General features: G+C 43.0%; 1 protein-coding gene across 1 annotated transcript in view; it reads left to right on the top strand.

The window, feature by feature from the left end:
- TAF1 (TATA-box binding protein associated factor 1) overlaps positions 1-23,956 on the top strand; it is a 29,404-nt gene extending 5,448 nt beyond the window's left edge. Inside the window, exons 7-39 of the mRNA XM_084269058.1 lie at positions 328-546; positions 700-901; positions 2,116-2,232; positions 2,564-2,731; positions 4,309-4,436; positions 4,530-4,637; positions 5,451-5,624; positions 5,832-6,005; positions 6,091-6,195; positions 6,687-6,887; positions 7,801-7,942; positions 8,682-8,812; positions 9,357-9,437; positions 9,615-9,764; positions 9,925-10,044; positions 10,210-10,385; positions 11,069-11,310; positions 12,561-12,774; positions 13,018-13,183; positions 13,352-13,563; positions 13,779-13,887; positions 14,095-14,193; positions 14,934-15,111; positions 16,582-16,649; positions 17,047-17,169; positions 17,847-17,939; positions 18,015-18,099; positions 18,600-18,667; positions 18,749-18,865; positions 20,473-20,571; positions 20,840-20,990; positions 21,783-21,960; positions 23,007-23,956. Of these exons, the coding sequence (XP_084125184.1) occupies positions 328-546; positions 700-901; positions 2,116-2,232; positions 2,564-2,731; positions 4,309-4,436; positions 4,530-4,637; positions 5,451-5,624; positions 5,832-6,005; positions 6,091-6,195; positions 6,687-6,887; positions 7,801-7,942; positions 8,682-8,812; positions 9,357-9,437; positions 9,615-9,764; positions 9,925-10,044; positions 10,210-10,385; positions 11,069-11,310; positions 12,561-12,774; positions 13,018-13,183; positions 13,352-13,563; positions 13,779-13,887; positions 14,095-14,193; positions 14,934-15,111; positions 16,582-16,649; positions 17,047-17,169; positions 17,847-17,939; positions 18,015-18,099; positions 18,600-18,667; positions 18,749-18,865; positions 20,473-20,571; positions 20,840-20,990; positions 21,783-21,960; positions 23,007-23,223 (4,815 nt within the window). The 3' untranslated portion in view covers positions 23,224-23,956. The remainder of the gene's footprint in view (positions 1-327; positions 547-699; positions 902-2,115; positions 2,233-2,563; positions 2,732-4,308; positions 4,437-4,529; positions 4,638-5,450; positions 5,625-5,831; positions 6,006-6,090; positions 6,196-6,686; positions 6,888-7,800; positions 7,943-8,681; positions 8,813-9,356; positions 9,438-9,614; positions 9,765-9,924; positions 10,045-10,209; positions 10,386-11,068; positions 11,311-12,560; positions 12,775-13,017; positions 13,184-13,351; positions 13,564-13,778; positions 13,888-14,094; positions 14,194-14,933; positions 15,112-16,581; positions 16,650-17,046; positions 17,170-17,846; positions 17,940-18,014; positions 18,100-18,599; positions 18,668-18,748; positions 18,866-20,472; positions 20,572-20,839; positions 20,991-21,782; positions 21,961-23,006) is intronic.
- The last annotated feature ends 3,390 nt before the right edge of the window (positions 23,957-27,346 follow it).

The raw sequence follows: 27,346 nt of genomic DNA, 5'->3' as shown, positions 1-27,346 counted from the left end.
GAGGATGAGGTAGGCTTATATTCCAGCTGTGCAGAAGTGTTTCTCCAGATACTAGTCAGTGACTTCAGGTGATTGCTTCTTACTGAGAAGGCTGCACCCGTGATAGAGGATCAATAGGAGATCTTACCCTCTTTGTATCAAGAAGAAATCTCTTTATTCTTGGAAGTCTAATTGCAGAGCATTCTTAAGGCAGCTAGTAAGTATGGAAAAGCACTCCTTAGAAGTACTTGTCTCCTCTGAGAATCAGCTGGGTGACTTGGAAGGAAGAAACCTCTTACTGCCACTCAGACCGTAAGTATAACCACTCCTTCCTTTGCTGTGCTTCAGATTACCATGATGGCACCTGTGGAATCGAAATTTTCTCAGTCAACTGGTGACATAGACAAGGTGACAGATACAAAGCCAAAAGTGGCAGAATGGCGCTATGGCCCAGCACAGCTCTGGTATGATATGCTGGGCATCCCTGAAGATGGCAGTGGATTTGATTATGGTTTCAAGCTGAAAGAGAAGAAAGAACAGGAAGTTAAAGGACACACAGACGAGGGGGTGAGAGGGGAACTGTGGGAGAAGGTGTGGAGATGTGTGTGGCAATGGGCCAGTGGATGGCTGTGCACTGTGCAAAATGACCTGCTTTATTTTCCTCGAGTTTGAAAGTACACAGTCAATGCAGGTCTTTGAGCAGCTATTCTTTTCTTCCAGGGAGCAGGGTTGACAGATGAGAAGGATGATCTGCTAGCTGATGAGCACTTCCTCATGGTGACACAGCTCCAATGGGAGGACGATGTTATCTGGAATGGAGAAGATGTCAAGCACAAAGGGACTAAGACACAGCGGGCAAGTTTGGCAGGTTGGCTGCCATCCAGCATGACTAGAAATGCCACTGCCTACAATGCCCAGCAAGGTAATCAATGCTCTGATATCAGGTGTACTTGCTGTAGATGAACTGACTCATCGCATGCTTTCGTCTCAAATACAGAGCACGATTCTTCCCATCAGGGAATGTTTTTTTTTAAAATCACAGCTCCACTCCAAATCCTGACACACTTTCTTCCCAAAAACTGGTTTTGCATGTCCCTTCTGTTAAAGAAAACAACAACTCTGGCTTTCTTCTCCCCCTGGGAAATACCAGATGCTAGATGACATTACTGTCATGCAGTTTTACACTTAGGATGGCTGCTGCTTATGGGCCAGTGGAATTTTCTTTCTAATTTTTATTTGGAAGAATTGTGAAAAAGTCTTCTGGAGTTTCTTCTGAAGTAATATTGGTTTCTATTTCATCTAGGTAGGAAGTAACAGTTCTTACAAGCCTGAGACTTCTTTTAGACACAGCAGCATTTTAAATTCAAATTGCTTGTGTAGATTAAATGTTTATTAACCATTTGTTTTATCTTACCATGTTTCTACACAGAAACATTAATGGCAGTGTCAGATCTTTATGGAGTACTAGTGTTAGTCCTCTACTGTTCACCTCTGAGTATGAGGACTTGGGTAGGTGAATGGGTGATAGATTTATAGAGCATTTTTCATTTCATCTCAGTTGTGGCTGAGCTATTCACTCCTGGGCTTGCTGTGTTCTAGGGCCATCAAAATCTACACTAGCATGTTCAGTGTGGTTGGTCTGTTCACATGTGTGAGGTCTTATGCCTACCAGACACATTAACTTAAGTGACATGAGAGCTTAGTGAGTTAGGCTGCACTGGGAGAAGCTGCCTCCTCAGAACAATTCCTTGATGTCTGCTTGGTCACCCTTTTTTCTAGTAAAGTTTGACATAAGACAGGAAGGTCCTGGAGGCCAGATCAGCTGTTTCGTCAGTGGCAACTGTCTGCTTAAGGCCCCTCACTTTTACAGGGTCTGTATAGAAAGGCACCTTCTGCCTTGTTGTGCAGCATGGGCAGAGCGAGCTGGATGTAACTTTGGAAAGGCTGCAGACACCAGCAGTAAGCTGTGTCTTACCCCTACTAATGACACGTGACACTTTCTGCCACATGAGCAGTAGGTTCGTCCTGGTTCAGGCTGGAAGTCGCTCCCTGCAACCCCTGAGTTCTGATTTAAGGCAAGGTGGTGCCTCCTAACCTCCCTGCTGCAGCTAACCATACTTCTGGTTTCTTCTCTAGGCCTGAACCGCAGCGGCTCTCTGCTCAACCCCCCACTTCCACTGGCACAGAAACCAAACGTGGCTGGAGTCCTTGGTATAGCAAAGGGCAAGGAAAAGCAGGCCCCTGAGCAGCAAGGTAACCAGGGTGTCAGTCTTTTGCCTGTGAACAGCTGCATGTGACACTGTTTCTCTATAGGCTTGTGTTACATGTAATAGCAGGGTCCTCTTTTTGGCAACAAGGTGTTGATGAGAGAGATACATTCTTGCCCTAAAACCTGTTAGAGGCCCTGTTTCATTCTTGGACGTTCTCTGTGTTCGTGGAGCAAAATCTGAGGAGTCCTGCCTCAGAGAGCCCTGAAAGATGGAGAAGGTTGAGTGAATAAGGTGTGGGGATGAGCTCTGACATAGTGTTCTGCCAAGAGTAGTGTGTAAAGCTCCTTAACAATTCCACCATATGATTGTTGCAGTTTCCCTGGATGAAGACAAACCTTGGTACTCTATTTTCCCAATTGATAATGAAGAGTTAGTGTATGGCCGATGGGAAGACAATATCATCTGGGATGACCAGGCAATGGACACCTACTTGGATCCCCCTGTCTTAACACTTGATCCAAATGATGAAAACATAATTCTAGGTATGTTTGAAATGTGACTCAGATGGGAAAAGGCAAGTGGAAATGGAAGCAAGGATTTCTAGTCACACTGAAATGGAAATAAATGGGCTGAGGCAATACTTACAGTCTTTCTTCTGGCTTTTGAATATAATTTGCAAGAGATCAAAGGCCTAATTAGAAGGTGTCAGTACTCATAACTCTAATGGTGTGGAGTATATATATGCTTTCAGCTCCTCATTTAAAAGCAGTAATATGAAAGTAAAAATGAATGCCCTGGAACTCAAATTTGACATAATTAATCTGACTCTCGGTGTGTTTTAGAAGCAACTGTCTTAATTTCACTTGCATGCATATTTGTTTGAAGAGGGAAGGCAGAGAAGTAAACCACAAACTAGCCCATGCCGTTCTCAGCATGACTTGTATTCAAAGCCTGAAGAAGCTTAGTCCTTAGTCCTCTTTCAGGCTGCAGTAACGGCACATGGAAGCAATGACTCTGCATAATATCCATCAGCGTTTTTGTTGCTGCTACAGACTTCCTCTTACTCTTGGTGTAAGGTTTGAATGTAATCCTTGCTTATACTGCTACAAGCTGGAGAGATTTTTGTCTTATTTGAACCACTAAAACCACCATTCCACTTCTGATGCTCAGAAGTCTTTTAATCCATGTGGTGATGATCTTCAAGCAGCCATATGTAATTTAAGGATAGACCTATCTTGCTATACTTCTGTAGGGCCTGCATCGTGTTTCCTTCTGCAGGAAAGCAGGTCAGGTCTAAGAATTTCTGTATGTATTATTGGGCTGTTTTGGTATTAGCCCACAACCTTGAAAATTGCTCTTAATTTGAGCTTGGTTAAAGTAAGGACAAACAGACTTGCACGATTTTCTTTCCAGTCTGAAGCACCACACAAGCTTGCAGATGTCTGTAGAGACAGCGACAAAGGCAAACCCCTTCTTGTCTGAGACAGAGTGACCTGAGATCTGTGCATGGAGTTGATAAAGTGCTTACCAAGCCCATGTCACCAGGCACATGAAAATCCTACTCGTAGAATCCATGCTTCACAAATTGTAATCCCAAAATTCATACCAGTCTCCTGGATTTTTTCAGGAATTCCTTTTGTGTTTGTGTCCATATTATCTTTGGATTCAGACTTGCTTTTGTGTTGTATGTGTGTGGGGAAGAAAAGGATTATTAATGAATGTAGTTGTGAAAGGGTATTGGCTCTCCTGTTGCCTTGCCTGTCAACTCTCTGGAACAGCTTTGGCAGAACAGATGCTATTTCTTGTACTTTGATCAATTAGATTATTAGTGTATCTTGTGTTGAGCAGTGGTACCTCAAGCAGTCCCCACAAACACCTTCCCTCCTAAGCTCCAATCTACTGCTGAGGAAGGTAAGGTAGGTGTTTAAGCACAGAGCTTTTCTGTGTTTGCTGGACTTGTTTCATACTAACCTGTGTGGAGGAAAAGAAGAGGGTCACTGCAGAAACTGAATTAGAAGGCTAAAATGTCTGCACTGAGCTGCAGTTCAGGAGGAGGCTGTGGTGCTGAAGAAGGAACCTTAAGACAACTGCCCTATGCTGTGATTGCTTGTGTTTTTAGAAATTCCTGATGAAAAGGAAGAAATGACTTTGAACTCTCCATCCAAGGAGAACAAGAAAGAATCTTCTCTAAAGAAGAGTCGAATCCTGTTGGGTAAAACAGGAGTCATCAAGGAAGAACCTCAGCAGGTCAGCATAAGCTTTAGCACCTTGCAGGTTGGGAATGACATGGAAGAAGATTGTGGGATTTTTGACAACTCTCTGTGTTTAAAATTGAATTAGAACATGTCTCAACCAGAGGTGAAGGATCCCTGGAACCTCTCCAATGATGAGTTTTACTACCCCAAACAGCAGGGACTTCGAGGAACCTTCGGAGGCAACATCATTCAGGTAGTCACAGTAGTGTTTGGCTACAGAGAGATAAGAGTGTCTTGGTAGGAGATTCTAGCTCAAGAGTATGAATTAGGATTTACAGAAAAATAGAATTTAGATTAGTCAGTTAAGTTTTCATGAGATAGATTTTTAATGTTGTTTAATTAAAAAGAGTAGAAAGGCCTTTGAACTAACTTTTCTTGATGGCTCTATGAAACTGAGCTTTATGTTCTAGCTCTTGCTGTATCACATTTGCCGTGTTTTCGTTTGGTATCTCATTCTGTAGTACTCTTTTTGGAGCAGTAGTGGGTGAGGGAAAGTGGTGCAGGTAGTCAAGAGGTGGGGCTCTTCTGCTACTAGTGTTTGTGTTTTAACCTGCATATTGTCAAAATAATTTAGATGATGATGAATCTGTACTACTACTCACTAGCCATAGGTGAAGAGGATAATTTTTTTTCTCCTTTATTGTGGCATTCAGTGACCTTCTGAAAACTCATCTGATTCCAGCTGCTTCTGTAATGGGAAAAATATTTGTAATTCCAAATGCTCTTCTCTGCCACTGAGAGGGATAATGGTTTTCCATGCTCCTAAGTAGTAAAAACAAAAATCAGCTCATTGGGTACCGTTCAAAATAGTAAAATTAAAGTAGACTCTGTACATGTCCAAATCAACATGTGTGATAACAAGTGAATTTCAGTGCACTGGTATTACTGCTAGCAGACCTAACAACGTTACTAGGTTCTGTTATATGAGAGTTAGCAGGATAGGAGGATGCTCTTGGTTTTCAGGTGGTATGTGTCATTCTTAACCCACATTTTGTTCCTGTGTCAGCACTCTATCCCAGCAGTGGAGCTTCGCCAGCCGTTCTTTCCCACCCATATGGGTCCTATGAAGCTCCGACAATTTCATCGGCCTCCCCTGAAGAAATACTCTTTTGGTGCCTTGTCCCAGCCAGGGCCCCATGCTGTGCAGCCTCTGCTGAAGCACATAAAGAAGAAAGCCAAGGTACAGTTACTTTTCTATGTATCTGATGTCAGCTGTGGTTCACAGAATCACAGAACGTTAGGAATTGGAAGGGACCTTGAAACATCATCTAGTCCAACCCCCTGCCAGAGAAGGATCACCTAGATTAGGTCACACAAGAACACATTCCATTTGCACAGCAGATGTTTGATGTGCTGGTTTCCTGACGCTGGCTTTTCACTGGCACAGATGAGAGAGCAGGAGCGTCAGGCTTCTGGTGGGGGTGAGATGTTCTTCATGCGCACGCCACAAGACCTAACTGGCAAGGATGGAGATCTCATCCTAGCTGAATACAGTGAAGAAAATGCTCCTTTAATGATGCAGGTTGGCATGGCAACAAAGATTAAAAATTACTACAAAAGGGTGAGTATGCAAGTTTTGCTGTTAGACTGTGATTTTTCTTTTGCCTTGCACTGAGTGCTAACTGCACCTTCATCGCCTATTGCAGAAACCTGGCAAGGATCCAGGAGCTCCAGACTGCAAATATGGAGAGACTGTTTACTGCCACACTTCTCCGTTCCTGGGTTCTCTGCATCCAGGCCAGTTACTCCAGGTGAGAAGAACAACCATAAGAAACCAGAGAAGTTGAATGTGGAGTAATAGGCAGAATGTTTCATGCCGTGATTATTGAATCACAAATAACACTCAACTTCCAAAAGGAAAGATTTAGTTTCATTTCCAGTTTAAGTCTCTTTGTTTACTGAAAAGAATTCAGTTCTTTGCTTTTTAAAAGTCTGTGTGCATATATATTTGTTGTATAGCTTTAAAGTTGTTGTGGGACTGGTAGGAATTGCAGGAAGTTGCTGCTTTGTTTCGTAATGGCATTAGAAATACTGTTAGACAGGTTTTGTGCTTCATCCTTGATTATTCTGTGTAAGCAAGGAATGTTCTGACTCCACATCTACATGTATTGTGATATACATGATGGTGTGCCATGGGAATGACTGTTGATTGGGGGTTTTAAGTTCTTCTTTTTTGTAGATTGAGTTACAGAAAACTAGATCAAAACATGTCTTTCAAACTTTGATTTGTTTCTCTTATTAGGCATTTGAAAACAACCTTTTCCGGGCCCCTATCTATTTACACAAGATGCCTGAAACAGATTTCCTGATTATCCGGACACGACAAGGCTATTATGTTCGAGAATTAGTGGATATTTTTGTAGTTGGTCAGGAGTGTCCCCTTTATGAAGTACCTGGTCCCAATTCTAAACGAGCAAACACCCATATCAGAGACTTTCTGCAGGTACGTGACAAGAGACAGTTTGGGGTTCTGGGGGATCTAGGGAAAGCCTGTGGCATAGGCACAGGCCTCATGTCAGCAGCCTTGATTTGAGAAGCTCATTGTCCTGCTGTGTCTCCTTTTTTGTTGGTTTTGGGGTTTTTTTTTGGTGGTGGTGTGAAGTGAGAGCTGTACAACAGTTGGATGTTAACCATACAGACAATTTTAGTTGTCATTGAATCAACAGAAGAGTGCTGCTTCTATTTGCTTGCATCTTATCTGGTAAGTACGTGATAGAGGCTTTTTATTAGCCAAAACAAAAGATTGTAGGAGTATATAAATGTTTAGGAAACTGAAGAAATTAGAATGAACTCCCAAGTGGTTATGCTGTATAAGATGACAATTAAGTGTATCTTAGTAAAACCCACGTAAGGGATCTTACTGTAGTCCTATTACGTAGAACAGAATTAGGACCTAGAGAAATCAGCAACAACCTATGAAGCAATTCTGAGACAGTAAAGCTTTGGGACTTAAGTGGCCATTCACATAAATATCCCCAACTTTAGATCTTGGATAACATTTCTAGTAATTTACTGTTAGTTTAACTCAGAATTATAACTCGAGAGGTATTTGCAGAGCAGGAAGATCCATGGTGTTCCTGGAGTTCAGGATTCTGTAGCAAAGCACAAACATTTCTAAGGTGATAATACAAAATTCCAGTACATTTGGGTTTTTTTCCACATCTTATTCTCAAGAATGGCTGAACCTGAAGCAGACACACGGCTTGGAAAACTTTCCTAAGTAAAATTATAAGAAGGAGTGGGTTTTAAGCAACAGGTCTGAAAGAGTGAAGCAGAAGCAGCTTTGTCTGTACTGTCTTTGCAGGTCTGTTGTATTTGTTTTCCTTTGGATGTCACAAATGAGCCTTGTTCTGTAGGTTTTCATTTACCGCCTTTTCTGGAAGAGCAGAGACCGCCCCCGGAGGATTCGCATGGAGGACATCAAGAAGGCCTTTCCCTCGCACTCGGAGAGCAGCATCCGCAAGCGGCTGAAGCTTTGCGCTGATTTCAAACGCACGGGTATTCAAAGACCTGATGTGGCAGTTAGCCAACTTCTTCACTGCTCTTATCCAGACAGAGCAGGAGGAGGCAGCACCTCCTCCTGATAAACCTCCTGATGTTTTTGAAAACATCTATTTGAAGAGATTAAATGTAGTCTGAGAGGTTTTTTGTTCCAGTTCTTAGAAACTTACACTTTCTTTTGACTCAAGTGTCTGAGATGGTGAGAAATTACTACAGTGTGGCCAATGATTTAGTCAAAGTAGCGATATACAACACCAGTACATACACATTGCCTTCTGTCAGTGCATGGCTGTGTTGGGTTTTGCAAGCAAATATGTGCTGGTAGACACTCCTTGCAACTTCATGAGTCTGTAAGTGCTCTGAGAGCCCGAGTTCTGATGTTTGTGTATGCAGAATGGTAAGCAGGTGGTGGCGCAAAGCTTTCCAGGCTAGCCCCAGGGGAAAGTGTTTTAAGGTGAGGAAGTGAAAAGTGGATTAAATGCTTTTGGAATATAGCTTATACATTGAATGGGCGTGAACGTATTGGTGTTTGCTGATATGACAGGTGCTGTGTTAGGGGGTGTGGATTTAGATGAATGCAGAATGAAAATACCTGTCACTTTAGTGGTCTGGGTGTCACAGCCTTGTCATACTTGCTCTTTTGTCAGCTTGCAGCAGGGTAGAAATACGGTTAAGGGTATGGTGACATGCAGTGTTTGTAGGAAACTACTCAGTGTTTGATCTGTGTGTTTTTCAGGGATGGACTCAAATTGGTGGGTTTTAAAGCCAGATTTCAGATTGCCTACAGAGGAAGAGATCAGAGCAATGGTGTCCCCAGAGCAGTGCTGTGCTTACTACAGTATGATTGCGGCCGAACAGCGACTGAAGGTAAGCATCCCTTGTAGGCTAGCAGGCAAGTTACTGACAAGTAGCTCTGTGAAGGATGAGGCTGGGTAACTCCTTCTGCCTAAAGCTAATTTTGCTGTAAATTAGGCTGCTCACTATTGGACAGTTTGCTAAGTTTTCTGCTGCACTAAAAGGAGGAGAAGTTCTTAGAGAGACGGAGATGTTATATTTTTACCACCTTTTATATAGATACTGGGTTAGCTGTGCTCAGAGGTAGCAAAGTACCAAGAAGGGGTTATTTCCTACTTGGAGCTCTACAGCAGAATGTAACTTGTATGTGGCTGTGACTGGTAATTTATTTTTTAAGTGAAATATGATACTTTAGTTATGGAGTTTGTCAAAATGCTGGGTGGTTTGGCAACTGTAATACTGTGGGTCACAGTGAATCTTGCTAACAACTGTGGAAATGTGCTTCTTCAGCATGCCAGGTCGCCACAGGAGATTCATAATACATGTCTAGTTCTCTCTCTCTCCAGTAACCTTTTTAAGACTAGGTTCTAATTTTTTTCTAAATGTTTCTCTGAAGGATGCAGGTTATGGGGAGAAATCCTTCTTTGCACCAGAAGAGGAGAATGAAGAAGATTTCCAAATGAAGATTGATGATGAGGTACTGTGAAAGTGATGCACATTCACTTATACCAGTATATAAATCCACATGGCAGGATGACAGAACTGGGGCAGAACTCACCCTTGTTAAGTCAGTTGAAAAGTTCTCAGCTTGATTGGAAGAATTCTCCTTGGTGGTGGCAGGATTGTGAGAGCATGTTTCCCTTCTTGCTGGCAGGTGCGCACAGCTCCATGGAATACCACACGAGCCTTCATTGCTGCTATGAAGGGCAAGTGCCTCCTAGAAGTGACTGGTGTAGCAGATCCTACTGGTTGTGGTGAAGGATTTTCTTATGTGAAGATTCCAAACAAACCAACCCAGCAGAAGGTACAGTTTGCAAGGTTGGGTTGGACAAAAAAGAGTAACTGTAAAGTCAGGTGGGAGAAATGGCTTAAATATGGGGCATGGGGAAGAGAAATACCAGAAGATGGGCCTAGGAAGGGCTATTACGTGATGACGTTAATAGGCTGCATCTTCCTTCCAACAGGATGATAAAGAACCTCAGCCAGTGAAGAAGACAGTGACTGGGACAGATGCTGATCTGCGCCGACTTTCTCTCAAAAATGCCAAACAGCTTCTGCGTAAATTTGGGGTGCCTGAGGAGGAGGTGAGCGAGTTACAGAGTTTTCTCCAGGGATGGATCAAGCAGCTGATGGTGGAAGGAGTGTATACATTTCTGCTCTCACCTTGTGTGGAAAGGAGTAGAGATCCACAGTTAGTTACCTCAGTTGTATGTCTGTAAAGCCATTTCTGGCTGTCTTCCTCTTTCCAGATAAAGAAACTGTCGCGGTGGGAAGTGATTGATGTGGTACGTACGATGTCTACAGAGCAGGCTCGTTCAGGGGAAGGTCCTATGAGCAAATTTGCACGTGGGTCCCGGTTTTCTGTAGCAGAACATCAGGAGAGATACAAAGAAGAGTGTCAGCGCATCTTTGATTTACAAAATAAGTAAGTTCTTGTCTGATTTTTAGAGCTTTAGACCTGCCCCCCATCCCTACCTTATATAGTTCTGGACTTTTATGCCCGGGTCTCACTGGTATGTAGTGGTATAGATGTTGATTCAATTGGTTGGGACCACAAAACACAGCAGTGAGAAAGAGAACTTTGGCTGATAATAGAAACTGAGGGGTTAGCCTTAGTGTCTTGTTACCATAGACATTTTGGAAAGGTGAAGTCATGTATAATGGCATGAAGTGTTCAGCGCTCCATCATTCACCACCTCTCTCTTCATATTCCCCTCACTCCTATGTCCCCATGTCTGTCTGTCTGTCTGCCACATCACTTTGCCATCTCTCAGGTAGCAGCTACCAATTCTGTGTCCTGTTCTGTAGAACTCAGAAAAACTCATGTGTTATTCCATCTTCTGCCCAAGACATGAGAGAGGGGAGGGTGTGTAGTACTGTTCATGGGAAAGATATCAACATGTTGATTGGCTTGGAACAATTGATCTTTTGGACATGAGGATCACAGGAGGATTGAGAAGGGAATTTTACACCTACTGTTATGATTGCAGCATTACTTTTCAAATCTTTGCATCATCTTTACCTTTGTGTTTCTGGGAAGATAATAGGCTGATTTTGAGGGGGTAAGGAGGTACACAGAACTAACTTTTGAGGTGCCCTCTGTTTCAGGGTTCTGGAATCCACTGAGATCCTGTCAACAGACACAGACAGCAGCTCAGCTGAAGACAGTGACTTTGAGGAGATGGGAAAGAATATTGAGAATATGTTACAGAACAAGAAAACTAGTTCTCAGCTCTCTCGGGAAAGAGAAGAGCAGGAACGAAAGGAATTGCAGAGGATGCTTCTGGGAGAAGACAGTGGCAATGACAAAGAGAGGAGTAAAAAGGACAGGAGAGACAAAAAGGGGCTGTGTAAGTAATTGCAACCACCAGAATGTGCCTGAGAAGGGATGCAGAGCTTTGTGTCAGGCTGCAAAGTGGGCCTCTCATGGAGGGTCTGTATTCCTTACAGGGAGAATGTGTAGACATGCTTATCTGTGCCTTTCTCCTCCTTCTCTTGAGCAGTTACTGGCTGAAAATGCATTTCAAGTATTTCCTTTGCCCCATAGCTTTGCTTATTTTGAACTATAAACTTACTCTGGTATTTCCTTAGATGTTTACTGCTGCTTGCTGCTTAAGTTTCCCTTTTTTTTTTTGTTTGTTTTTGGTTTTGGGAGGGGGATGAGGGGTGGTTTTGTCACGATGTGCTCACAAAAAGGTTTCCTCCAACCATGTGTGTGAAACAGATGGGCACAATAGGTGGGCTTAGAGCAGCAGTGTCTGGTACACTGTGTGCTGTAGCTGTGTGTTTGGGAGGTAGCTGGAGAGCTGCCAGATTTGGATCTCTCTGAGATGTGTTTATTTTAAGCGTGTTTCAACAGAGAAGTTGTCACATTCCTAATTGGCAGGTAAAAGTGTTGGAGCTGTGAGTGAACCTCTGTCTGTATGAGGGTGCTCATGACCACTGTTACTTATTGCACCTGTATAAGCAAAGTGGAGCTCTGCTGCAGCTGGGTCAACATTATTTTTAAAGTTGGACACCCAGATTGGGAATAAATCACTAATTAAATAATTACTGGAATTTTAAGTTGGGGATATGTGGAAGATTTGCTGACAATGGCTCTGTTATGAAAAGATATCCAATGTAATTTTAAATAAAACCTCTCAACCAAAATTATGGCTGGTGCTGGGAGGATTCTGTGGTCCCATGAGACAAGGCTAGCTCATGGATTGTAGCACTAGTTGGATAGTGGGGTTAATGGTTGACCTTTGGTTACTGCAAGATCTCCATACCTGTGATCAGACCCACTGTGAGCAATCTAGAGGGAGGGCTGTGTTGCAGCCACCTTACAGGTTGCATTTGGGCACCTGTGGGTTCTTGTTGTCTGTAGCTGTTACTTCTGGTTTTATCATCCTTGTGGATAATTCCATAGCTTTTGTTTCAGAGTGATGCACGTCATGATAAGAGAACGTGAACGAGCCAAGGGAAAGACTTCTAGTGCTTAGATTTTCCTGAATTTGTGTCTTGAAAGTTTTTTAAGCCAAAACTATCTGCTGTATTTAAGCAGTGATGTTTCTGCAGTGTGAAAGAAATTAAAAGCAAGCAAACCGCTCTTTTGTAGCATCAGCTTCAGGAGCCTCAGCAAACTCCCACAAAGATGATGACACTGCCTCTGTAACCAGCCTTAATTCCTCTGCCACTGGTCGCCGCCTCAAAATCTACCGTACCTTTAGAGATGAGGATGGGAAAGAGTATGTGAGGTGTGAGACAGTTCGGAAACCCGCTGTTATTGATGCCTACTGCCGAATACGGACCACCAAGGATGAAGAGTTCATGTAAGACCTATATAATTTTCTTTTTTAACTTCACCTGTAGGCAATGTCGTTCTGTTGGCAGTCTGAAGAAATGTAGAATTGCCCAGAAAAACCTGGCACTGTCATGTTGAGGAGAGAGACAGATTGAATAGCTGCCTGTTGGGAGGATATTATAAATTTTGGGGGGTGACCAACCTATCAGAAGAGTACCTGGTAAATCACTGACTCAGATGAAAACCTTGTGGGTTTTCTTTTCTCCCCCAGACGAAAGTTTGCGCTCTTTGATGAACAGCACCGTGAGGAAATGCGGAAGGAGCGACGCAGGATCCAGGAACAATTACGGCGGTTAAAACGGAACCAAGAGAAAGAGAAACTCAAAGGCCCCCCAGAAAAGAAGCCCAAGAAAATGAAAGAGCGTCCAGACTTGAAAGTAAGCATATCCATACATAAGGCATGCTAACAGGCCTTGAGTATTGGAGAAGTTTTCTGTCCTAGTGATGTATTAAAGGTCTGACTAGAGGATTTTAATTATACTTTGCCTTTAAACTAGGAGCCTGTGTATGAATTCTGACCTGTCATCTTTCTTCTATTTTTGCAGCTGAAATGTGGAGCATGTGGTGCGATTGGCCATATGAGGACTAATAAGTTCTGCCCTCTCTACTATCAAACAAACGCCCCACCTTCTAATCCTGTTGCAATGACGGAGGAGCAGGAGGAAGAGCTGGAGAAAACAGTCATTCACAATGATAATGAAGAACTCATCAAAGTAGAAGGAACAAAAATTGTCCTTGGGAAACAATTGATTGAGAGGTAGAGGCAGAAGCAGAGATGCTGAAAAAGCAATTTATTGCTTAGATCATATGTTTATTAATCACTGGAATAGAGACAGGCTTTGACATTGATGATTGCTACAGCATTTCAGTTGTGTTTGTGGTATTACAGCAGATGAGACCAGAGCCAGTAACAAATGGTCTTGATTCACAGAGAGCTGGAGGAAGCATTAATGCTTTTTTGTTTTCACCTAGCGCGGATGAAGTTCGCAGGAAATCACTGGTGCTGAAGTTTCCTAAACAGCAGCTTCCTCCAAAGAAGAAGAGGCGAGTAGGGACGACCGTTCACTGTGATTATCTGAATGTGAGTGAAGGGGTTACTGAGCTGACAGCAGCATTTCTAGTTCTGTTTGTACCAACTGGCCAGCTTCTTTGCTACTCATGTCCCTCCTCTGCATGTAACACAGATACCTGCCCAGTAAATTAACTAACTAAATTGCCTAGGATTTCTGTGGGGAAATATTCTGCATCTGGGAACTGTCTTAATTTTTCTATCTCCTAATTTCCTTAGCGCCCTCATAAATCTATCCACCGCCGGCGAACAGATCCCATGGTGACGCTGTCATCCATCTTGGAAGGCATCATCAATGACATAAGGGATCTTCCTAATGTAAGTTTGAACTATGAGAACAAAAACCTGTGTCTTAAGCAGTAGGGTTGAAGTAGGTCATGTTTGTAGACACCAAAATTATGCTAAGCTTTTCTTGGATGAGTGGTGGACAGCCCCTTTCCCCCTTACCCTGCTCATAGTTGGCAGGCATTATTTCAGAAATTCTCTCATCTTAGAATCTTTTTGGAGATAAAAACGACTATATCATAATGTCAAACAGTTCTGTGTAGACACATATTCAAAGCCTAGGTTGTAATCCCCCCTCCCACCCCCCAACACAACCACAATAAGCTGCATAACACTCAATGTAGCAGTGTGGCATTACTTTTATATATGTGGCACTGGAGAAAATTGTGTACTTCACTGTTTCTGACTAGATTTTACCAGAAACTTGCAAAATCAAAAGATTAAATGGAATATTTGAGTGAAATGAGAACTTAAAATTGAGTTTCTTGACTTTTTTTGCTGTGTAACAAAAAAATACCATCTGAGAATTCTTTGGAAGATTTTTTTTTTTTCTTCTTCTTCATGGTATTCAAGAGCATTTTTGTACAAGGCAGTGATAACCATGGTGGGGCTGAGATTATTGTGTTCCCTGGTGCAGTTAAGGAACTGATTATGTGGAGGTTTTATATGGTAATGCCTATTCAGCTGTGGAGACTAAGCTGAGATCAGCTGTGCTAGTACTGGGCTAATAAGCATTCATTTTTTTTCTTTTCTTTCTCTTTTTCCATCCTCAGACATACCCCTTCCATACACCTGTAAATCCCAAAGTTGTCAAAGATTATTATAAGATTATTACCAGGCCCATGGATTTGCAGACCCTGCGTGAGAATGTCCGCAAGCGGCAGTACCCGTCCCGAGAAGAGTTCAGAGAGCACCTGGAACTGATCGTTAAGAACAGCGCGACATACAATGGTAGGCTTGTCAGTCATGCAGGGAACCTGTGTTGCTGCTGTGGATCTTACAGAAATAACAAAAGCAACAGGAAAGCAGAATAAATTAGCTGTCAAAGGCAAAAATAAACCTGTTTTCCCAGGTATACCTGAAAGCTTTAATGAGCTAATTAATAAATAAGAAAACTGGACCTTAGGACTTATCACAGTCATCATTTAGTCATTGTTGTAGTAACTGGAATTCAATTTTTGAAGATAGTAGTGCATGTATTAAACAGCACTGAACCAAAGCCCTGTGTATCTCCTTCATACAGAGTGAATCTAAGCAAAACCTTGCTTTCAGAAGACTGCTTTATGGGTGTCCTTCCTTTTTGCTTTGACGTGGATCAGTAGGGAGATACTTGTGAATTTGTTGTCTTGCCTTGGTGCACACAGCTTTAACTAGAGTTTACTAGAGTGATTTTTACATATTTTTTCCCCCATGCAGGGGGAATCAGCCAGCACCTTTTCAGTGGTCTGTGGGGATAGGACAAGGGGCAATGGCTGCAAGTTGGAGCACAGGAAGTTCCGCACCAACATGCGGAAGAACTTTTGCACAGTGAGGGTGACAGAGCACTGGAATAGGCTGCTTTGGCAGGGGGGTTGGACCTGATGATCTCTCCAGGTCCCTTCTAACCCCTACAGTTCTATGATTCTATGATTTTGGTTCTTAGTGGCAACAATTTTTCACCATTTGGGAAGGTCAGAAAGCCTATTTAAGAAAACAAGAAGCAGAGACTCTGCAGTAGAGCATGCATCTGCTGGGGAAAAGTGCTGATTCATTGAGCGGCTCTGGGTCAGCTGTATTCTGACTGCTGATAGAAGGGTCTTTGTCCAAAAAGTATTCATTTGACGGATAAATAAACCTCTGAGCTGCATCAAGTCTTTGTGGGCTGTGCAGTGTTCAGGGTGGCACTGGTTTTCTGCCTTTGCTACTTCCTTTATTATTTGGACAGCGAAGTCCCTGTTTTATCCTAATACATGAGATTTTTTTTTTCATAGCTCTATTGCAAATACTTATTTGCATATCTGAGGAATCATGAAATTATTTAAAGGGGTGGTTTTGCAAATATTCCTTTAGCATCCGTTTTGGCTTCCATAGCAGTTCTGCTTCACCAACTGGATTTAGTGAAGGAAACAGAAACGTCATGACTTTTATTCTTAAAGTTTGGAGGGTTTAGAGGCCAGTCTTCCATGGGCACAGCTGCTTTCCCATAGGGTTTCCAAACCTTAACAAAAAGTATGCCAGAAGTGTGAATATTTGCTACAAATAACCTGTTCTCAAATAAAATCCACACTAAACTCAGGTAGTTGTGTGCACTGAGAATATACTTGAGGCTATACTCCCAGGTGTGCTGGAAATAAAATCAGTGATGCTTTAGGAGTAAAGATTAATACATACTGTGACATAACGGGCCTTTTCCATCAGGATGAACTTTCTGTGTGTTTGCAGGGCCGAAGCACTCGCTGACACAGATATCTCAGTCCATGCTGGACCTGTGTGATGAAAAGCTAAAAGAGGCAAGTCTTGGGAATGAGTTGTGATCAGAGTGAAAAGGGAGGAATGGTCAGGGGTGGTTGAGGAGTTTGAGAATAGAGGACATAAGTAGGCAAAACACAAGGCTTTAAGGGGAGTAGGTGAATAAGGGAACCACTCCCCCCACACCCCAGGGTGCATCTGAATTTTTACCATTATAAGTAGTTCACAATTAGAGTCTTTCTCAGAAAAAACCCAACAGATGTCTGTTGTTCTAGTGACTTCATCTAATATGTAAGGTTATATTTAGGCTGTTATTCCCCCTTATTTACACGTGTCTTTATGAAGAGGTGAATGGGAATCTCTTTGGGACAGAGTATCCTGATAACCAACAGTTATTAATCTAGGATCAGCCACTGATGTTCCTTACTTTTATTGCAGAAGGAAGATAAACTGGCTCGATTAGAAAAAGCAATTAATCCCCTCCTGGATGATGATGATCAAGTGGCCTTTTCCTTCATTTTGGATAACATTGTCACTCAAAAGATGATGGCAGTTCCGGATGTATGTAGCTTGAGTAGAGTGTGTGATGTGCAGAGTGTGCTGGCTGTAGTCCTGTGGCTGTATCTTTACATCGTGGTTGCTGCTCAGACAAGGATCCATCTATAACACGTACTGTGTCTCAGTGGAGTAAGGAACACAAGTCTGTAGCAGTTAGACTGAATGGGAGGGCTTCATGCCTGTCCTCTTTAAAACTTTGTTGGTTCCATTCTCCATTGTCACAGAGTTCTCATTTCTGGCATTTAGAAACAGATTTTAGAGTTTTTCTGTGCTGTCAAACCATAATGAACTGTTAAATCAGTGTATGTAGCCCCTGTTTTATAAGCAATTGCTTATTTTATAAGCAATTGCTATTTTATAAGCAATGAGTGTTCTTGCTGGACAATGCTGGTATGTTGTAGAGGAAATAGTGATGTTAAAATCCTTTGTATTATTATTATTTCATATTACATGTTCCTGCTGTCAAAGCAGATACCAAAAGCTTAGATAAAAGTCCAGCTGGTAGATCTTTTTCCTGAGTCCCTCCTGAAGCTAAATGATTGGATCCAGGATTCCTTGTGATAAATATTTCCCATACGTTTCGAGTGTTAATCAGTTTGGGAGACTTGCTTTATGAAATTTGTAACTCAGACTGTAAAAATACTCTACACATCTAAAGTTGTCTTTTTCCTTTCCTTCAGTCTTGGCCATTTCATCACCCCGTTAACAAGAAGTTTGTTCCTGATTATTACAAGGTGATTGCTAATCCGATGGATCTGGAGTCTATCCGCAAGGTACGTAGCTTGAACTGAGCAGCCACTTGAGAGGTGGTTAGACTTGATTACTGACTGGGTGACAATCTCTTCCAGAACATCTCCAAACACAAATACCAGAACAGAGAGATTTTCCTGAGTGATGTTAACCTCATCCTTGCCAACAGCATTAAGTACAATGGTAGGTGGTGAAAATTAAGGCTTTGGCATCCTTCTGTAGATCTGAGCACCTGCTCTGCAGCGCTGTGAAAGCGTGAAGCTGTGAATCCTGAGCCTGATTGTTGCTTTCCTGTCAAGAAAAGAAATGCTTAAAGAGCAACATTTTCACTTTCACGTGGTGCTTTATTTACCATCTTGTGCAGAATGGGGCAGTTACATCTGGGGAGGTTTTTCTACTTTTTCAGTACAAGTAGAGAAGTAGTACAGTGCTGTGACGATTCATTTCTGGGAATTTCCTTGAGATGGACAGGGCACAACCTTCCCATCTCCTAAATAATATTGCTAATGCTGGAACAAACAGGTTGCTTGTTGAATGCTGCTTTATGTGTCTCCTTAGACCAGAAGGTGGTGGGATTTAGGGATGTGTCATGAGAACTGTGTAACTGAAACCAGTCTTTGTGTCTCAGCAGCTGGAACTGAGCAAATGTCAGAATGCATAAAGAGATTTGTTTCTTACTACAGGGCCAGACAGTCAGTACACGAAAACAGCCCAGGAGATTGTAAACATCTGTTACCAGACTTTAGCTGAGGTATGTGGACAACTTCACTGTAGTGTTTTTGTACGTTTGAATTTTCTCTTCTGCAACCTTACCAAGCTGCTTTGTTCTTAGTATGATGAGCACCTGACTCAGCTTGAGAGAGACATCTCTACTGCTAAGGAAGCAGCACTGGAGGAGGCAGATCTGGAAAGCCTTGATCCAATGACCCCTGGTCCCTACACTCCACAGGCAAGTGACCAAGGAAAATTCTCGCTTCCTCTCTTTTAGTTTCAGTCTCCTGGATGTTTGGTTTAGAAGTGCCTCTTTGTTTACTGTTCTCCACCTGTCTGCAGTGTTCTGTAGTGGAGTATCTATTGGATGGTGTGGTGTTTTTTAAGGATAAATATGAGAAGCAGTTAGGAGGCTTCAGAGAGTGAGATACTTAAGAAGGTAATTTACCAAGCAACTTGCGAAACTGGTCTCAAGATGAAGTGTGTACAGGCAGGTACAGCTGAATGTTGTTTGGATGTTCAAAGACTGCAAGTGTAGGAGTTAGAAACCCTCAGAAAGCAAGCAGTGAAAAAGAGAACATGAGGAAAAAACATCAGTGCTGTGCTTCTGAGAAGACAGAACGCTGTTTGGTCGTGGTGCTGTTGAAGAGGCTTATTGCTGTGAGCAAAGAAACTGCTCGATATGGTCAGCAAAGTATGATTTACCTACATCCTTTGGTTGGATTCTTTACATGTCTTTGTTTTGGTTCTAATAGAAAGAACATGTTTTACTCTTCATTAGTGTTTTACAGTAGACAATAGTTCATTGGTTGTTTTGTATGTACTGCAGACCAAATTGGAAGTGTGATTTATACTGGAGGTTGTATGAGAGGCTGCTTTATCAGTGGCTGGAGTTTGGCAAATTATAGAAGATGTATTTGTTTCTTTTTTTTATGCTGCTTCTTGCATTGGGCTGTTTGGTTGTTTTTAAAAACACTACTAGAAAACTTTTACCAGGAATGACAAATTCATTCCTGAAAAATAATATTGCTTTTGGAATTTGCCTGATAAATTACGTTATGGTTCAGGGAACATCATCCTAGTGTGTATGATGTACCTGTTGTTTATTTAGAAAAACTGTTGAAGTTATAAGACTTGGGAAGGATTTTTTTGCTAATAATCGAGTGATCAAAATTCAGCTTTTGTATACTCATTGTAGGAAGACAGAGCAAAGTCTGTGGTTAGAGGAGGGAGAATAGCAAGAGATGCAGTAATATGACCATGAAAACAGATTACTAGAAGGAAGAAGGTAATGAGAGCCATGAGGCTGAAAGTGGTACCAGAAAGAGCAGAGAGCACTATTCTGAGCAGTCCAGACAAAGAGAGATTGAACTTGAATAGTTCTGTCTAGTATTTTGCTGTCTGTAGCTCTGACAATGCCTTTTAGGCTGGGAAGTCTTCAAGCTTTTTATAGACTTTCAATTTCCCGTCTTTAGGACAGAACCTGCATGTCCTCTCTGCTTTGACCTTACCATGACTAAAAGGACAGAGAAGGGCAGGGGAAGGTTTGTTGGGAACTGCTGTCTTTCTGTACTACCAGAAATAGCTAATTAGCAAAGAACTCTGGTGCTGTAAGGCTGGAAATTCCCTTTTCAGGGCTGAGCACATCAGGATAAAAGTGTGTGTAGAGTCGTATCTTGGAATAAAGAGATAAAGTATCCTTGCTCTGAGAGTGATATCCATGCAGTTTTCTTTTTGTCTTTCCCTCCCTGCACTCCTGCACCTAGATGTGGTCCAGGTGTCACTCATGGCTTATGTCCACTAGTATTTTCCTCAGGGGTATTGCTATTTATGTTCCCCATTCAGATGCGCCAGGGGCGAGGAAGGCTGGGCGAGGAAGACTCTGATGTAGATATTGAAGGGTTTGATGAGGATGATGATGGAAAACCTAAGACTCCAGCCCCAGTGAGTATATTTACAGAAATCCCAGCCACAGGCTACTACATGTTGATTTGCATACTTGTGGTAGAAGTCTTCATAGTATAAAGGTTGTCTGCTCACTGCCACCCTGAAAACCAGCAATAGCTACACTCTTAAATGTAGTTTTAACATGTTAGTGTTATGAAGGGAGTCAATACTTGAGAATGAACTTTGTGATAGCAAAAAGGCACGTGCTGGAAATAGCAGTAGTAGTATGTATTGATCTTCACTACCCCTGTTCTGTATGACCTAGGAAGTTGAAGATGCTGATGGTGACCTTGCTGATGAAGAAGAGGGATCAGCCCAGCAACCCCAGGCCAGTGTCCTCTATGAAGATTTGCTCATGTCGGATGGAGAGGATGATGATGATGGGAGTGATGAAGAAGGAGATAATCCTTTCTCATGTAAGTGTTCTAGTGTATAAAAGGTTGAATACAAACTGCTGGTTCACAAACCCAGCTTATCTTCATGCTTCCATCACAAAAACATGCTGCAGAGAGTGTAGAGCATAATTAGGATATGTAGGCCAGATGGCCTCATAGTTAGAAAGGAAAAGAGACCAAAGGGCAAGATGAGAAAACCAGGTGAACATAAATGGAACTGAAAACAAAGTGGAATAGGAATGCTCTAAGTATGGACATGAAAGAAATCAGAGTTACACAAGATCTGGTTGATTCTACTTCATAAATTGAAACTGCAAATGGTCCTGAAAAGACTGGGTTTATGGTTTTGTGTGCAGAGCCAAGAATGAGCACTTTAGTAGAGGCACGGTGTTTGTTTTGATGTATAACAGCGTGGTCAGTGTTATCAAGAACTGGAAGGGGTGTGTGGAGGTTCTTCGGATTACTTCCCTATCTCACTAAAACACTTGCCATGCAGAAAAGCTTACAGTGCTATTTAGTGATGGCTTCTGAAAACTATTAGGGGGGAATTATTCAGAGTAGACCAGCAAATAATGACTTTATGAGTAGTGGTGAGAATGAGATTGCTTCTGAATAACATCAGAATTGGGTACTTAGTAAGTAGTATCACCTCCCAGGTACCCTTACTGCTGCTACCTTGTGGAGACACGCTGTCATATATGTTCCTTACCAGTCCTTACAGTCAATATTGTCACCTGTGCAATAAAGCAATGGATATGTAACTGACAGAACAAGAGTGGGGATGTGTGCCTGACGGTTGGTTTTGTTACACAGCTATCCAGCTGAGTGAGAGTGGCAGTGACTCAGATGTGGAGCCCAATACAGTGAGACCTAAACAACCACACGTTCTTCAGGAGAACACACGAATGGGCATGGACAATGAAGAAAGCATGATGTCTTATGAAGGAGATGGTGGGGAGACATCTCATGTTATGGAGGACAGCAATATCAGGTAGTTAGAGCTGAGAATCTTGTTAAAATACTTCTTCAAAGTCTTCTCTAAAGATTTCTGAAGTGTTTATCATAAAAAGCTGAAGAATGTCTCATGTTTTTTTCTTGTACTTTATTTTGTCACTGTTTTTAGTGTTGCAGCCATAATTACTGTAATTGCAATTTGCTTATCCACAGAAATTTGGCTTTGCTTTTAGATTTTCACTAATAAAAATGTTAGTTAAACTTAAGAAAAAAAGGGGGAAAAAAGACCAAAAAGACTTTTTTTTTTCCTTGTAAGTTAGATGATTTCATAGCAGTTTTTGAAGGCAGGACAAATTAAGGATTTTATAAGTTGTCTCAGAAACTACAAGATGCCTTTGAAGTTAAGAGGTGATAATATCTGATTAACTCTTTTCTCTAACAATAGGCATTTCCTTACTTGAAAGGAAACTGCTTTGTTTAAGTCCAAAAGAATAGGAATATGCACATTCTGTATTTTGGAAGGAGTTGCACTATTAGGAAATGACAAGTACAGCAATACCAGCGTTATTTGTTTTGCATCCACTGGAGAGAATACTGACCCTTCTTCCCTGGCCGTTCTGTAGAATATTCTCATTGATTCTCTGTTCTTTATCTGCATGTGAAATTCAGTCCCTTAATGCTATTATTGATATTTGCCTAGTAATTGATCGTAGAGGCAGTTGTCCTGAGTCAGACAAGTGGTTGGTTCACCCAGTACCTTGCAATACTCAGCAGAAAATGCTAGAAAAGGTGAAGAGGATGGGCTGTCTGTCTTTCTGCCTGCAGTAAAGGGGACAGAAGGTGTTGGAGCGATCTGTTTTTCCTGCCTGAGTATATCAGGCTGAGATGAGGCTGCTGGTAGACAATTGTTTCATCAGAACCACAGTTTTTGTTTTCAGTTCTGTCAGTGGCCAGCTTTTTAAGTTGCAAGTGTTCCATAAGGACTTCAAATCAGGGAGCTTTTACAGGAGTTAAATGCAGTATTGTCAGTATCAGTGGCTGATTTGAAATGATGGTATCATGACAGTATCTTCTCTCTTCTAGTTATGGCAGCTATGAAGAACCAGACCCAAAATCCAACACAAGAGATACTAGTTTCAGCAGTATTGGAGGGTATGAGATCTCAGAAGAGGAAGAAGAGGAAGAACAGCAACGCTGTGGGCCAAGCGTATTAAGTCAGGTCCATCTATCTGAGGATGAGGAAGACAGTGAGGACTTTCATTCCATTGCAGGAGACAGTGACCTGGACTCAGATGAATAAACTCCCTTTCCTGAGATGATGGTCATCCTGGGCTGTTACTCTTGGGTTGTGAATTTCTCTTGTCCCATTTGGAACAGTGTAGTGTGGACTATGTTAACAGTGTGGACTGTGGAACAGTGTAGTGTGGACTGTGTTGACAAGAAGTAGGATTTTTTTAAATGTAATATTTTAATCGGTCATAAAACACGTTACAAAATTGAGAAAATGGTGAAAAATAAGCTTTATTCAAGTATTCCCTGGCTGAAGTTTTGGGTGGTTGTAGCCTGTACTGGTTCCAGGATCCAGATGAAGATTTGTATATTTGTTCTTCAGTCCTCATAGACTTAAAATAATTTCTCATAAATACTGTTGGATACATGCATGTCTGTCAGGGAAAAAAAATGTTTGCTTAGAATAAAACAACTTCTGTTGATAAACAATTATAAAGCAATTTTCATTTCATAAAGGGAATGTTTCTCTCTGGGACCACAGCATGAACACAGTGTCTGAAGTCTTACCCCAGACTGGTTTTAATAATTGCCTTACTGCTTTGAATACTTGAGTGAACAGCTGCCCTATTTTTTTAAGTTGCAATTAGTCCCAGATAACAGAATTTGGTAATTTGAATCTTCAGGAAGGCTCATTATATTCATTTTCAGTCACCTGGAAAGCATACCCAGACCCTGGGGTTCTGTATGAAATCCTGTTGTACCATCTACTGAGTTCCTGTAAATAAAACTTGAGAAGATTTAAAGATGTGGTGCTTTTATTGTTAGAAACAGGAGGAGCTGGGAGCTGTTGTGCAGCAGGAAAACTACAGTAATAGTTGCCATCCTGGAAACAACTGGAGTGCTGCAGTGGATGGCTACGAACTCTTCAGGAGAATAGGTGAGGAAGGAGAGGCAGTGGGGTAGCCCTACATTTTAAAGAGTGTTTTGATTGTTTAGGGCTTAATGGTGGTGCCAAGATGGTTGAGTGTTTATGGGTAAGAATCAGGAAAGGCCAATGGGACACATACATCATGGTGAAAGACCAGCCAACCACAATTAGGAGGCTGAAATATTCTATAAGCAGCTGGGAGAAGTCTCACTAGCCCTTGTTCTTTTGCAGGGACTTGACTTAACCAGTGTCTGCTACAAAAACAACACAGCAGAGAGGAAATAGTCTGGGAGGTATCCGGAGCGTGTGGAAGAGAACTTCCTGAAAGGAGGTCAGCAGAACTGCCACCTTTTGACTTCTGGAGGGCAGACTTTGGCCTGTTCAGGAGACTGGTTGACAGAGCCTCTTGGGAAGCAGGAAAAAGGAGTCTAGGAAGGCTGGGCATTTGTCCTGGGTTCGGCTAGGATAGAGTCAAGTTTCTGCCTAGCAGCTAGTGCAGGGCTGTGCTTGGGATTTAGGATAACACTGTTGATCACACACTGATGTTTCTAGTTGTGGCCAAGCAGTCAAGGACTCTTCAGCTTCTCACACTGCCCTGCTAACAAGAAGGTGGGGGGCACCCAGGAAGCTGGGAGGGGACACAGCCAGGACAGGTGACCCAAACTGGTGGAATGGGACATGTCATGCCTGGCATGAAGGGGGGCTAGTGGGGGAGTGGCATGCAGCTCCAGGATGTATGGCTCAGGGACAGGCTGGCTTCAGGATGGGTCTCAGCTGTAGGATCTGAGTTGTGCGGTTTGGTGAGAAACTGTATCACTGGGTTTGTATATGTAAGTCCTGTTACTGTTGTTTCTCCCTCCCTTTGCTGTCCCAGTAAGCTGTCCTTACCCCATTCCCTTTTATCCTTATGCCTTCTTTTTTTCTTCTCCCCTCCCCTTTTTTCCCCCTTTATCATGGGTGGGAGGTAAGAGAGTGAGAAGCTGTGTGGTGCTCAGCTGCTGTCTGGGGCTAAGCTACAGCATTTTGCAAGAGGGAAATCATAAAGGTGCAGGTGGGGGCTGTCCCCATGTGCTGGAAGACAAGCTGGCTTGGCTGAACAGAGAGCTTTGGCTGGAACTCATTGAAATAAAAAGGATTATGTGGCCTTTGGAGGAAGGGGCAGGCAACTCAGGAGCACTACAGCGCTGTAGGATTTACAGTCCTTATTGTGAATACAGTCTGGGGCATGATGGGATAGAGATGGCCCTGCAGAAAAAGACTTGGGGGTACTGATGGATGAGAAGCTGGGCATGAGCCAACAATGTGACTTGCAGCCCAGAAGGCCAATCGCATCCTGGGCTGCATCAAAAGGAGTGTGGCCAGCAGACTGAGAGAGGTAAATGCCCCATCCATCCCTGGAGGCATTCAGGGTCAGGCTTGATGAAGGTCTGACCAATCTGACCTAGTGAAGATGTCCCTGCCTACTGCAGGGGCATTGGACTAGATGACTTTTAAAGGTCCCTTCCAACCTAATGCGTTCTCTGATTCTTTGATTCTATGTTATTAGGCTATGCAAGGAGAAATTTAGAAGGGTCAAAGCCTAACTAGAACTTAACCTGGATGCTGCTCTTAAAGACAAAAAATGTTTCTATAAATACATTAACAACAAAAGGAGGGCTAAGGAGAATCTCTGCCCTTTATTGGATGCAGTGACAAAGGATGAGGCACTTCAAGCTTTCTTTGCCTCTGTATTTAGCAGTAAGACCAGTTGTTCTCTGGGCACCCAGCTCCCTGAGCTGGAAGACAGGGACAGAGAGCAGAATGACCTGAAGGGGAAATGGTTCACAAACTTCTATGCCACTTTGACACACACATCTGTGAGGTGGAAGGGATCCACCCAAGGGTGCTGAGACAGCTGTTGAAAGCCACTTTTTATCATTTATCAGCAGTTCTGGTTAATCAGGGAGGCCCCTGTTGACTGGAGGTTAGCCAATGTGACACTTATTTACAAGAAGGGCTGGAAGGAGGATTTGAAGAACTACAGGCCTGTCAGTCTGACCTTTGTGTTGTGGAGGTTATGGAGCAGATCATCTTGAGTGCTATTACATGGCATGTATAGGATGACTAGGTGATCAGGTCCAATCAGTATGGGTTTACGAAAGGCAGGTCTTGCCAGACTGACCTGATCTTCTGTGACGTGACCTGCTTAGTGCATGAGAGGAAGGCTGTGGATGTTGTTCAACCTAGACTTTAGTAAAGCCTTTGGCATAGTTTCCCACAGCATTCTCCTGGAGAAACTGGTGGCTCATGGCTTGGATGGGTACATGATTTGCTGGGTTATCAACTGGCTGGATGGCTGGGCCCAAAGATTTGTGGTGAACAGTATTAAAGCCAGTTGGTGGCCAATCACAAGCGGTGGTCCCCAGAGCTCAGTACCGGGGCCAGTTCTGTTTAATATCTTTATCAATAATATGGGGATTGAGTGCACTTTCAATGAATTTAAATATGTTGTGCAGGAGTGTTGATCTAATTGAGGGTAGGAAGGCTCTTCAGAGGGATCTGGACAGGCTGGATTGATAGCCTGAGGCCAACTAGACATTCAACAAAGCTCAGTGATGGATTCTGTAGCTGGGTTACAACAACCCCAGGTGACACAACGGGCTTGGGGCAGTGGCTGGAAAGCTGCCAGGCAGAAAGGGACCCGGGGATGCTGGCTGACACCCAGCTGAACAGGAGCCAGCAGTGTGCCCAGGTGGCCAAGAAGGCCAAGAGCATCCTGGCCTGTATCAGAAATCATGGGGCTGGCAGGTGCAGAGAAGCGATTGTCCCCCTGTACTCAGGTCTGGTGAGCCCACGCCTTGGGCCCTGTGTCTGGTTTGTTGCCCTCAGCACGAGGAGGCCAGTGAGGTGCTGGAGCGTGTCCAGAGAAGGGCAGCAAAGTTGGTGAAGGACCTGGAGCCCAAGTCTCATGAGGAGTGGCTGTGGGAGCTGGGGCTGTTAAATCTGAGGAAGAGGCTGTGGGGGGACCTGATCTGCAGCTCCCTGGAAGGAGGTTGTGGCCGGGTGGGGGTTGGTCTCTTCCTCCAGTCACCATCAACAGGACAAGAGGAAACGTCCTCAAGTTGCCCCATGGGAGGTTTTGGTTGGGCATTAGGAAGAAATGTCTTCACTGAAAACGCGGCCAAGCGCTGGGACCGGCTGCCCCGGGACCGGCTGCCCAGGGACCGGCTGCCCTGGGACCGGCTGAGTCACTGTCCCCGGAGCTGCTTAAAACGCGGGCAGGCAC

Source organism: Gallinula chloropus, assembly GCF_964237585.1.
Source record: "Gallinula chloropus genome assembly, chromosome: 11".
NCBI classification, from domain to species: Eukaryota; Metazoa; Chordata; class Aves; order Gruiformes; family Rallidae; genus Gallinula; species Gallinula chloropus.
Note: the sequence above shows the minus strand (reverse complement) of the source record. Positions and strands in the feature narration are given on the sequence as shown.